Raw genomic sequence first — 12,785 nt, forward strand, 5'->3', positions numbered from 1 at the left:
TACAGAAGTTAGGTGGAAGGAATAGAATGCACAAAGACCCAAAGATATGGGCAGGCACGTTGTGTTTTGGGAACTCATTCTTACATTAACACGATTTTTAAAAAGAGGAAAAGAAGCATTTGGAGTGTTTACTGTGAGCCAGCCACTGGCAGCAGGCCTTTTACATCCATTCTCATCTTCACAACTGCAGGATGAAGGGGATGTCATTCTAAATTGCCAAAGATAGAATGGAGGCTCAGAAAAGTTGAACAGTTTATTCTAAGAGTTGTTCTTCCTCTTTCTCTGGAAAGCCTCTTGGAGACAAGGAGCCTTTCGTTAACGTCTCTGTTTTCCTCCACAGCACCTAGCACGCAGCCCTCCACGTGGTAGGCACTCAGAAAGTTTGTGTTGGACGAAGAATATTTTCTCAAGTCAGAGCTCCACGCGCAAGGCCTAAGAGCAGAAGCACCAGAGGGCGCCCACGAGTCCGCCCACCCGCCCATCCCCAGGGCCCCGGCAGGATTCAGGACTGGGTGCGGTCCTTCTGTCCCAAGCAGTTGCGCGCCCCAGCGAGAAGAGGGGGCGAGGGGAGCCCCACGTCCTGGCCCCGCCCCGCTTCTTCGCCGGAGCCCAGGCGCGCGGAGCCGCCGGGTGCGGAACGACGACACGACATCCTGTTTTTGGGGCCCGCGGCTCCGCCTGCGCCTCTGCTGATCTTGTCTTTCCCCGGGTGCTGACGCCAGCTCCCCTTCCCCCAGTCTCCGCACCCTTCCCAGGGGTCTGGGGCCTTCCCACTGCTGAATCACCGCCACCCCGCGCTCCCCCGGGGCTCGGGGCAGGGGTGGGGACTGTCCCAGCCGGACCCATTCTGGCCAAATCCCAGCCTGGGCCATCGCTCGATCCCGGGGCTTGACTGAAGGCACCAGGCCTAGGGGCGCCCGTTCTCAGCATCTTCTCGCAGGGGTGGGTGGGGGCAAGATACGGTGAGAGGGGCACAAAATCCAAGCGCCTAGGCTAGGGCCTCTGCTGGGCTGCGGGTGGCAAGGAGACTGGGAGGACTGACCTTAGACGCCCTGACCTAAAGGGCCTCAGAGGTAAAGGGCTGGGGTGAGGGAGCCAGCACCCGGCCGGGGGCCAACCGGCTGGGGGCGACCTGGGGTGGGGGGGACCGGCCCGCGGACTTCCTGGTCGGGCCCCGCCCCGGCCCGGCCCGCTCCCGCGCCCCGCCCCGCCGGCGGGCCCGCCCCCCCCACTTCCTCCGGCCTCCCGCTCTCACTTCCTTCTCGAGCCCCGAGCCGCTGCCGCCGCCCCCAGCTCCCCCGCAGCGGGGAGGGCACCAGGTGAGGCCCGGCCCCGGCCGGCGGGCTGAGGGTCCGGGGGAAGGGAGCCCGGCCGGCCCGGGACTGGACGCGAGCGCAGGCCCGGGAAGTTTGGCTTCGGGAGGCCGCGGCGGGAGGTGCTCGGCTCGCTCCAAGTTGGGCGGGTGCGGCCGGCCGGGCGGGGCGGGGACGGGCACGGGCCACTGCGACCCGGCGACGGCTCCGGGAGGGTGGGGGTTCCTGTACCGATGGCGGCGATACCGGCCCCCGGGAGCCGCGAGGGACTCCTGAGGTCGGAGGGGCTCCCGCTCCGAGAGAAAAGTCTCTTGAGGGGAAGAGCTCAGAGCTGGGAGATGAGACTCAGAGATGGGGTGCCCCCAGGAGTTGCGGGAGGGCTGTTCTGAAGTGTGTTGAGGGGAAGGGGCCCCTGGGCTAGAGAACTCCTCTGGCAGTTGTGACACTTGTGAGGTAGAGAGAGAGGCTGTCTATTGCCTCTGAAGCCCTGGGCTGCGGAGAAGGAGCTCCTTCGCTGGAAGATCAAGGCCAGTCCAGACTGCAGCCCAAGGTCCTCTGTGCTCAGGAGGTGGGGGAACCCCGGTCGACCCTAGTGCTTCTCTCTGTGTGTCTCTGTCTGAAGCAAAACCTCTCCATCTCTGGAACGGAGAAACAAGTATTGTAGTGAGCAAACATCGGCTGTGCCTAGCTGGCCGATGCCTGCCACTGCTCATTGGCGGGGTAGACGGAGGAAGGAAAGGAACCAGGTCTTCCCCTGTTACAGAAGTGGAAGGGCTCTTACTCGGAGGTGCTGATCATCCTTAGCGAGAGGGCCTCACTGAGAGCAGGACTGTTTTTTAGGAGATGGAGAGAATAGGGCTTCTGGGAGGCCACAAAGACTCTAGCCTTGGAAAATGATGAGCCATCTCCTAGTCTTCCCTCTCCCCCATTGTTAGTCCCTGAATTCTACATGTTATTCTGTCTTCCTCCATTCCTTCTTCAGACTCTACCCGCGAACCCTTTGTCACCCTCTTCTCGTATCCTCTTCAGTTGCTTTTTCCCCAAACACACAGTCATGCCTGGCCCCTGACCTCTCCCCTGCCCTGCTTCTCTGTCCATCCTTGTCCTCTCCCTGTGGCCTCCCTGCTCCCTTCCTTGCCCAGCTTCTGGCTCCGCACACATATCCACCCTCTTGATTCTTCCATCTGCCCTCACTGTGATGGATCCCTGTCTTCTTCCCTTTCAGTAATGAATCTCCCGCTTTGGGGAACTGGACCACCCTAGTTCAATGAGGTGGGCTGCAGCCTCCCCTTGATAAAAGTGATGAAGGGTTTGGAAAACCTGTAGATGTGTATGTGCGTGCAAGTGTCTACATGTACATATCTTTATCTTTTGGAGACAAAATAACTGCCCTCAGCCTTGAGAGGGCCCAGAGCAGGGGAAGCCAGCAGAATGAAGGGAACCTGCATTGGGTGAGGTTGTGGTTAGGTAGGAGGAAGCAGTCTGTAGCATTCGGAGTATCAGGGTAGAGTGACACAATATTGAATAGGACTGGTGAGAGAGGCCGTGGGAAATCAAAATCTCCCAGACCCTTAGGTGCTTGGTCAAGAGGCCAGGCCTGGAGCCTGGGGGACAGCCTAAAAGTCCCTGACTCCATTGCTCACTTGTTCCAGCACCTCCTGGTGGGGAGAAGGGGACCAGGTCAGCTAGGTGTGATGGAAGGAAAGTACAGGGTTCAAGAGGGAAGACTATGGCTGGTTTAACTTCAATCTTAAATGTCTTAGTTCCAGTTCAGGAAAAAAAGAGGGGTATGAGGCAAAGGTGTCTGCCTGCTCTTTCCTGCTGCTTTCAGGGCCTGCCCAGGCCAGATTCCACGTGCCCTGGGCTGCATCAAAGCCTTGGTGACCAGGAAGCTCTCTAGAGTTCTGCTTACCCCTCTTCCTCAGGCATCCTTAATATTCCCCCTCTCACCTAAGAGCTTATTCCCTCTCTTTTGGGAGTTTCTTCCAAGTCTAACTGAAATCCAGCCTGGCTCTTTGTAAGCCTTGCTGTCTCCATTCTAGAGCCTTTGGGATGCATGCTGAGAGATCATGCTTCCCTCTCTTCTCAGGCCTACTCTGTTCATTTCTCTCCACTAGAAGAGAAGTGGAGGAGAGCAAGTGCTACTTTTGTGGGATTCCCAAGCACAGCTAGGTTTAAGGGCCATTCCTGTACCCCATTATGTCTCCTTCCCTTCTCACAGTTGTCTGTTCCCATGATTGTTTCCTACTGACATTCTGGGAGGTATAGAGTTTTGGCCCCAGCAGGAAGTCCCAAGGACCTGCATAAAAATCCCAGCTCAAGGGAAGACATATATGCAAGGAATTTCCCAGCATCAAGGCTCAGTTAAAAAACCACCCAGGAGTCCTGACTTCCCACCTACCAAACCAGTACTTATTTTAGATAACTGAGCAACCGACAGGATTCTAAGAGAAAAGATAGGATGGATGAAACAGGGGTTCTCCCAGACAAGACCTGGCCCCACTGAAGATTTGAGCTAATTGCATGAAAGTCACCACCGGAAAAATATAACCAAGGTGCAGGGAATCTAAGTGGGGAAATATTTTGCAGAGGGTGGAGGTGAGGAATATGTACCTGCTGTAGGAGGCTGCCATTGAGGTCTTGGCTAAAAAAACTATGGTCAGGGTCTCTTGACATGAAGAGAAGTGACTCAGGTCAAGATCCTGGTTGAGAATCTAGGATACGGAGAGTTGTTTCTGGCAAGATGTTACGACAGATGAAGTGGCTGGCGTAAATTTTTAGGGGGTCATGAGCAGGAAGATTTTAGAGGTTGTGGCTGTAGTGAGACAGTTGGGAAGATATTAGAATGCAGGTAGCTGAGCAACTGAAAAGAAGATGGGGGGCCCAGACTAAAGACCCCTCCTGCATACACAGTGTATACCTGTGAGTGGTGAGGCTCCTAGGGTTCTGTGAAGAGGGGAACCAAAGACAAAGCCTGGGCCGCCTCCCCAGAACAGATTGGTTTTCCTGTCCAGGGTCCAGCTTCCTCTTTTGTCCTCATGTCATGGGGGTAGGGCATCTCCCCCGGAGCTCGAGCCTAGAGGAGGCTCTCCTCAGCTGGGACAGAATGGCTGGCTGTCCAGTAATGTCAGTTCTGAATCACGGATGCCCCAGCACTAGGCATGAGGGCCTGGAAGCAAAACGGGCTCAGATGTCAACCTGGCCCCTTTGGCCCATTTCCTGAAGGGATAAACCATGGTAGGGTCATCCTGAATGAGGTCAGAGCAGTGGGCCCATTCCCAGGCTAGAGGTCAGGAGACTCAGGTCCTTGTCCTGGATTTACTCACAATCCTGTATATAACTCTCGTTAGCTTTCTCTCTTGTGGCTCAGCTTCAGAAGTAAGGAGTTGCCTATCAATAGCTCCAGAGAGCATACGGAATACTGATAGCTGTGACTCTCCTTCCCTCAAGAGGCTTCTCAGAGCAGGGCCCTCTACTCTGGACCCCACCTTGAACAGGTCTAAGTAGCTGTCTGGGTGTGTGGCCCCTTTCCCCTAGCACAAGAGAAGAGGCCAGAGAGTCAGGGACTTTGCCAGGGGACAGCAACATGGGGGAGTACCCGATGCCCAGCTCCAGCTCTGCCCCACTGACAGTGGAAAATAGATGCCGGAGTTTCCTCCCTGATGTTTTTTTCCCTTGTGGAAACCCCCTCAGGTCTGGGGCGGTGTTGAAGTGACTGGGCAGCCCTGGGTCTCTGGGTATTTTCAGGTGGGGAGGCAGGATTGGGAGGATGGCACTTCTGTACAGCCTCGTGTGAAATGAGCAGAGGCAAAGGAAGTGCCACTTCACGAGCCTTCCGTGGGGCCCCAGGACTGCTGAGCTGCTGTTAGTGGGGAGGAGGAAGGAGGAGGAAGCAAGTGTTCAGCCTTCCTCTGTGCTGCCTGGTGGGGGAGGGGGGCAGCCTCATTAGCTCCCCCAGCCTGCTGTGCTGGCCCTGGGGCTGGCTGTGTGTGGAGCACTCCAGGTACTCCGGCACCAGTTGAAGAAGGAGAGGAGCTGGGACTGAGTGAAAGGGTCCCAGCCTCCCACAGCCCTCCCAGCTATAGCTGTCTTGGACCCTCCTCCTCCCGAGTCCCTAGTGGGTAGACTCAACTCCCTCCATCTCCTACTCTGTCTGCAGAGTGCAGGATCCTCCACGGGGGCTAAAGGGTGGAGAATGGCAAGAGGTGGAGAATTCTCCAGCGTGAATTTTTTTTTTAAAGGCTGGGAACTAGGCTGTCTCGGGTTCTGTCCCTGCTGATGGGAGAAGGGGAAGAAAAAGCAAGACTCAGCCCTTGGCTTGGTCCCAGCCCCATGCTGACCTCATGTCTCCCCCAGCTTCCTCCTGCTAGCCCAGCTGCAGCCCCTTTGAGCGTCTTCGTACCATCCCTCTCCTACTCCCCCCTTCAAACAAACAGACTGGCAGAACTTCTGAAGCTGTTTCTAACACTGACCATGACCATGACCCTGACCTCATCTTTGACCAGCCCTGGTCTTCAGATATTCTCAGTCCTTAGCCTCATCAGTACCACTTTTCCTACCCATCTTCCTCATCACCACTGGACTAGAGCTATGCCTGCTCCAACCCCTCTCACTTTTCCAGCTGAGGGACAGGGCACTCCCTCAGTTATCCTAAATCATACTCAAGGGGAGGAAGTTAGTTACCCTTGTCTAGTGTCTTCTGGGCCTGGAGGCTCTTCCTTCTTCCCAGAATCAAAGTCTGAATTGATGAGAGAGGAGGTGTGTGTCAGTCTGCAGGTTTTGCTCAGCCCTCTGCTGGGCTTGTGGAAGTAGGCAGGACAGATTTCCCTCCTCATGAAGCTTGCGCTAGTTCAGCACAATGAACCTAAATAACAGTACTGGGGGAGGTGGGGCAGAAGAAGGGATGGTGTCCTTGAGAAACTGGGGAATGGAGCTGGGCCCTGAAGGACTGGGAGGCTGTGGAGTGGGGTGACAGTGGAAGGGGAGCAGAATTCCAGGAAGAGGAACTCCCATGTGCAAAGACATGAAGGACAGATTGAGTTCATTCAGCTATTTACTGACAGCCACTGCATGCCATGCTTAGCCCAGGAAGACATAGCCAGGACCTTACCCTCTAGGCCCTCCCAGTTTAGTGACAAGAGATTCAGATAAGCTTCCACGTGACTGAGATAGAATGCACCTGTGAGAAAATCAGGACCCAGACCTCGAATGGAATAAGTCATTTGTGACTTGGGTGGTTTACAAAAAAACTTCCCTGGTGGAGGTGGCAGTGGTGCTTGGCTCTGGAGGACAAATTAGGGGATTCTTTGAGGCAGTTGCAGTCTTCTGAGCTGCTGAGTGTGGACTGAAGGGTGGAAATGGGAGAGAAATGCTGGATTCTCACCAGGACAGTGAATGTGGCTACTTGATGTGTTTTACGGAAGAGAATGTAGAGGCTGCTTGTGGAGAGGATCTGGGTGATGTGGCCAGAGCCTAGGATCAGAATACCCTGAGTGATGTATGGTTAGGGTGAGTTTCAGGGAGGACTGCAGGAGGGGATCTCCCGTGTCAGGGAGGCAGATTAGAAGGCCCCAGTAAGTTCCCACTGCCTTCATACTTCCCCGGCTCTTAGGGCCTATTCCTCCCCTCCCCCACTCCCAGTTGGGACACTTCCCCTGCTACAACTGCCACAGAGATCTGGCAATCAGGCAATATACTGCTTCCTTTCCCTCCCCCATTCTGGGCTTGCCTGGGCCACACCCCAAGACCAGTCCCCACTGGGTACAGGCTAGGCTCTGGGGACTATGCTCAGATAGGATGAGCCCCTTGGACTGTGCTCCCTGCGAGAGCCAGGTCAAACTGGTACTGGGAGGAAAGATTCTTGCCTATCCCAGTCAAAGCTTTTGGCTGCCACTCCTGTCCAGTAAGATTCAGCACTGCAATTTGGACTATGGAGGTGTCAGTCCAGTTCTGGGCTTCTGACCTGTTTATGCAGATCTCAGTAACTGAAGCAGAAGCAAGCAGATCAGAAGCCTGTTCTCAGCTTTTTGGTGGGGGAGTCGAGGACATCAAGCTTCAGTATTGGTCAGGGGGGCATCCACAAGCTAAGGAACTTGTATGTGACTGCTGCAGAAGGAGAGTGACTCAGAGCCAAAGAAGGGTTACAAGGGTGGCCATACTGTGGAAGTTCAAAGAAAGGAGAATTCAGTAGCCTCATGAGACCATGAGACTTAAGCTAGGCCTTGAGTCAGGAAGATTTGAGAGGGGACAAGGAGTGGCAGCAGAGAGAACAAGAGGAAAAGTTCAGAGGCCAAAATGATCCTGGCCTGTTTACATAGGACAATGAAGACCCCTCTGGAGCAGGGAACTCCCATTTCAAAGTACCTGCTTAGTACATACACATTGTGTATCAATGCACTTCATCCATATAACAGCCTTATAAGGTTGATACTATTACCTAGCTCATCATGGCAGAAGTAGGATTTAAACCCAGCTCTGTGGAATGTATAGAGTACTCAGTCACTTAGTTGTGTCCAACTCTTTGTGACCCCTTGGAATGCAGCCTGCCAGTCCTCTCTGTCTATGTCATTCTCCAGGCAAGAATACTGGAGCAGTTGCCATTAATTTCTCCAGGGGATCTTGACCCAGGGATCAAACCCGAGTCTCCTGCGTTGCAAGCGGATTCTTTATCTGACTCCAAAACCTTTGCCAGATTATGAAGAACTCTGAAAGCCAAGATGAGGGACCAGGCATGATCTGAATTAAGCTGGGAATAGAAAGCCAGAACAAGTCATTATAATATGGCTAAGACTATACTAATCTGCAAATGTTTATTTACATACTAAACAAAAGTTCTTTTTTTTTTTTTTAAGTGGCCTAGTGAATAAGTTACAGTCAATCCCCCAACCCCAGGCAGGCCATTGTCCTTGTCTGGCCTCCTACAGCATTGACTGTTCCTTTATCCTGCATGGTACAGGCTAGATCCTACCTTTGGAGCATGCACCCTCCTTAAATGAGCTATGGGAACTTATTTGACCCAGTTCAAGCCATAGGTGTTCAGAGAAAAGAGTTGCCCTGGGAGAGAGGGTAAGGGTCTGAACTATCCCTGAATGGGGAGAAGTGGGCTGCCGCCGACTCTCAGTCACCTGTGTACTCAGTGATTCCTGCCTCTTGGTATGAAAGGCTTTGCCTTTGCCACCTTCTCTGTGCAGCCCACGTCCAAGTTTATAAAGCACGGCCACCCCTGTGCCCGGGATCCTCACTGCTGCCCTTTGAGACAGGGAGGGTGAGTTTTATAAATGAAGAAACTGAGGTTCCAGGAAGGGAAGTGAGTTACTGGATTAAGGTCGCAAAGTCAGCTGGTAAGGGTCACTTGGAGGCTGTGTGACACACTGAGGAAAGCAAAGGGCTTTGGATTGCAAAATTGGAGTCTGTGTTTCAAAAAAATAGGGGGGGGTCTATGTTGGGTCCTGTGCTGACTAGCTGTGTGATGTTGAGTTATTTTAACTGCTCTGGGTTTGTTTCCTCATCTGTAAGTATGAATAGTACCAGTGAGTTGTTAGGATGAAAAAAATGTGATACCATGTGATCTGAAAGGGTTGTACCGTGGAGGGCTTTTAGTCAAGGGGCAGAGTCAGCAGGTGATCCCAGGAGGTCAGAGTCAGGGATCTGGTGCCCTTGGCCCTATGTTGTAATGCCTCTGCCCTGCTGGTTTCTGGACACTACCTCCCTCGTGATCTTTTTCCGGTGTCAGTCCCTGTTCCCTCACCAGCCCGGAAGCTTCCTACTCCCTCCTCGCTCCTTTGAGGGCTGATTTACTGATTGCTGGTTGATAACCCCTCCCAAGAAAGCTGCCTGGAGCCAGCTGTACTCTGGTCTCTCAGGCCTTGTGACTGTCAGCCAGAGTCCCTTTCCTGCCTGGGCCAGCCCAGTGCTGGGCTCGAGGGGAGGAGTTCCTGGTCACAGAGCCATGCCTACTCCTCTGCTTTGTGTGCAGCTAAAGATTTACAGGCCTAGAGAGCATCTGCTCTTCGAGATGCTGGGTTCTTCTCAACCTTCCAGTGGACACGAGGAATGGCACCAACACCCCCTCCCCAAGATGCTGTCTCTTTTCCCCCAAGGAAGAAGCCACAGAATGCTGAGAACATGACTTGGGCTCAAGTGCCAAGGTCTTAGGCATTTGCTGACTGACTCAACCTTCCCACCCCCACCCTGTGCTCCCAGGGGCCTTTCCTATCTCCATCATCTTGTCCCCTGCCCCCAGGCTCCTTAATATCTCATCTCATCCACTTAGTATCCTTGCACAGGCTTTTTTCTCTCCATTTCACAGATTGGGAAACTGAGGCCCAGAGAGGGTAAGTGCCTCTTGCTTGGTTGCAGTGAGTTGGCAGCAGAGCAGCCCTGGGGCTAGGACTGGGCTGAGTTCTCTTGACTTCCAGTCCCAAATTCTCAAGTGCCCGAGGGTCCTTGTCTTCTTTCTGGACCCATACCCTTGAGGCCCTCTATCTGCTCTCCTGAGGTTGAACACACATTTATTCATGCAAATAAGATGGAAATATTTTTACTGTAAACCAGAGAGGCAGCCTCATAGAATGAACTCACTTCCCTCCCAGCTGGTCCCAGGGGAAGCTGGGGCTTGGGAGGGGGAGCTGGGAGGGACCAAGCCCTGGATTCTATGCAGGTTCCACACCACCAGGATTCCTTTTCTACTTTCCAGTGGTAGATACCCCCTGCCCTCTCCAAATCTGATTTTTGAGGCTTTGGGACCAATAGTTGAGAGGACAGGTTGGAGGATAAGGGTTGGCAGACCAGGGTACAGTTTGGCTGTGTATAAAGTGAAATGGAGAAGATGGGCCAGGGATGATAGTGCTTGGGTGGAACAGGAGATAGCTAAGAGAACTGGGTGTGTCATACTGTCATACACAGAGCTGTCCCCTCCCAGGGAGCAGGGACCTGGCTGTGAGAGAGCTGCAGGGAAAGGAAGTCACATACTAGCCAGAAAAAGTCCCCCGTGGCTGAGAGGAAGTAGCCAATTAGCGGACTACCCTTGCCACAGCAGTGTAAATAATCACAGGGTTTCTGGAAGCTCTGTTCTGTTCCAGAATTCGGAAGGGCAGTTCCTCACCTCGAGGCCCTGGGAGCTGCAGAGGTGACCAGGTGATGGTTGGAACGGGGACTCCTCTCAAACTTACCCCACGGATAATTACAGCAGCTGACTTATTTGCCACTTCCTGTGTGCCATGCCTCATGCCAAACACTCTCTACATGTTAGCTTATTTTATACTCTCACCAGCTCTATCCCCATCTTACAGATGAGAAAATATGAGGCTTAGGAAACTTAAATATGTTGCCTGAGAATCACATTTGACTAGTTGGTGGAGCTGTGATTAGAACCCTTGACCAGTCTGACACCAGTGATGGTACTTAATGACACTGTGTTCTCTGCCCAAAAGTCCAGAAGCCCCTCAGATTCTTCAGAGGCACAAGCCATGATCTCAGGAAAGGGATAGAAGATTAAGGGGAAAATCAAATTTTTGTCTTATTCTACTGTTCTTGAGCATCCTTGCTTGGTCTCAGGACCTGTCTCCCATTTTGTGTCTGTCTGTCTGTGGTCTGTCTTGATGGGATTGCAGGATGGTGTCAGGTTACGAGATCTGGAGCTCGTTCCCCTCTGTATGCCCCCATCCTTTCTTCCCAGGATCCCTAACCGAGAGTATCCCTCTCGTCTGTCCACAGGTCACTGCATCCAGAGGGGCCCAGAACGGGAAGGAGGCACAGCCTCCAGCTGCACCCACGATGCAGAGCATCAAGTGTGTGGTGGTGGGTGATGGAGCCGTGGGCAAGACATGCCTGCTCATCTGCTACACAACCAACGCCTTCCCCAAGGAGTACATCCCCACAGTGTTCGACAATTACAGCGCCCAGAGTGCAGTGGATGGGCGCACAGTGAACCTGAACCTGTGGGACACAGCGGGCCAGGAGGAGTACGACCGCCTCCGCACACTCTCCTATCCTCAGACCAACGTGTTTGTCATCTGTTTCTCCATTGCCAGCCCACCCTCCTATGAGAATGTGCGGCACAAGTGGCATCCAGAGGTGTGCCACCACTGCCCTGATGTGCCCATCCTCCTGGTGGGCACCAAGAAGGACCTGAGAGCCCAGCCTGACACCCTGCGGCGCCTGAAGGAGCAGGGCCAGGCGCCCATCACGCCGCAGCAGGGCCAGGCGCTGGCCAAGCAGATCCACGCTGTGCGCTACCTCGAGTGCTCGGCCCTGCAGCAGGACGGCGTCAAGGAAGTGTTTGCTGAGGCTGTCCGGGCTGTGCTCAACCCCACGCCTGTCAAGCGTGGGCGGTCCTGTGTCCTCTTGTGACCCTGGCACTCAGCTTGGAGGCTGCCCCTGACCGCCCCCCCCCCCCCCCAACCAGTTGTGCCTTTGTGCCTTGGCGCCTTGTCTGCCCCCAGCTGTGCCTTAAGGACTAATTCTGGCACCCCTTGCCAAGGGGGCTCCCCAAGTGCCTTTTTCTCCTGAAGGAGGCCCACAGGGAGAGGAGCTTTGGGCCCTGCCCCACTCTGCTTGGGAACACCAGGTATTCTTGAGAGCTCACCCAGGCCGAGGATGGGCCCCTCCCCAAGAAGCCAACCAGGTGCCCCCTCCCCACTTCCCCCTACTGACCAGATGTTGCTGCCTATTGTGGTGCCTTCTCTCAGGTTAGGAGCGCTCTGCCATCCCTAACCTCTCCCTCGCTGCTCTTCGATTGCTCCGCCCTCATGATGCGCTCTCCCTGCCCCAGAGAAGGAGCCACAGAATCCTAAGAAGATGAATGTGCCCTAACCCACCCTCATGTGCCTAAGCCTTAGCATCCGCTGACTGACTCAGCCCCACCCCCACTCCCTCCGGGGCTCCTGGGGGCCCCTCCTACCCCCATCAGCATCAATAAAACCTCCTGTCTCCATGGCCCTTGGCTCCTCCCTGTGTGCTGGGCATTGGGGGTTGGGCAGGGACCAAGCATGGGCTAGGGCTCCCCAGAGACTGGGAGCCTTTTGTTCCCTGCAAGAGGGGACAGGGGACAATAGACTTCATTGTGGTCCCCCCACCCCCCAATTTCCCTAACAAAGCTCTGGGCTCCCTTGGAGGGGCCCTTCTTGTGATGGGGCCCAGCCACAGATTCTGCAGTAGTCTGGGATGCAAAGCAAGAGGAGAAACTTCCTTATCTAAGGACCATAAAGGGAGAGGCTGAGTCATCAGCCTGCAGGTGGGTGCTCTCACAGTCATGCACCTGAGAACTGTCCCCTTATACCCCCACGGGGACAAATCTTTACTGACAGTGTTGAGGCTAGCACTCAGGCCTTTGCCTCAACCTAAGGCTCTCCCAGGTATCAGAGCTTCCAAACCTGGAGTCACTGCAGAGAAAGTCACTCCTGCTCATCAAAATCGGCTTAGACTGTAGGAGAGTCCAAGGCCTAAGTGTGTGTTTGGAGTGGGGGGCCCAGG

At 54.3% G+C, this 12,785-nt stretch overlaps 1 protein-coding gene across 3 annotated transcripts; it reads left to right on the forward strand.

Moving 5' to 3' along the window:
* The first annotated feature begins 1,253 nt into the window (after positions 1-1,253).
* On the forward strand, positions 1,254-12,248 carry RHOG (ras homolog family member G). Of its 3 annotated transcripts, none has more exons than XM_042233152.1 (2): positions 1,254-1,881; positions 11,028-12,248. In XM_042233152.1, exon 2 carries the CDS (start codon positions 11,088-11,090, stop codon positions 11,661-11,663), a length of 576 nt encoding a protein of 191 aa, XP_042089086.1. In that variant the 5' UTR covers positions 1,254-1,881; positions 11,028-11,087; the 3' UTR covers positions 11,664-12,248. The 3 variants fall into 3 exon arrangements, with proteins under 3 accessions (XP_042089086.1, XP_042089087.1, XP_014956549.2); XM_042233153.1 differs by having other exon boundaries at positions 1,254-1,863; XM_015101063.3 differs by having other exon boundaries at positions 1,254-1,319.
* Positions 12,249-12,785: the final 537 nt, after the last annotated feature.

Source organism: Ovis aries, chromosome 15 (assembly GCF_016772045.2).
Source record: "Ovis aries strain OAR_USU_Benz2616 breed Rambouillet chromosome 15, ARS-UI_Ramb_v3.0, whole genome shotgun sequence".
Lineage (NCBI taxonomy): Eukaryota > Metazoa > Chordata > Mammalia > Artiodactyla > Bovidae > Ovis > Ovis aries.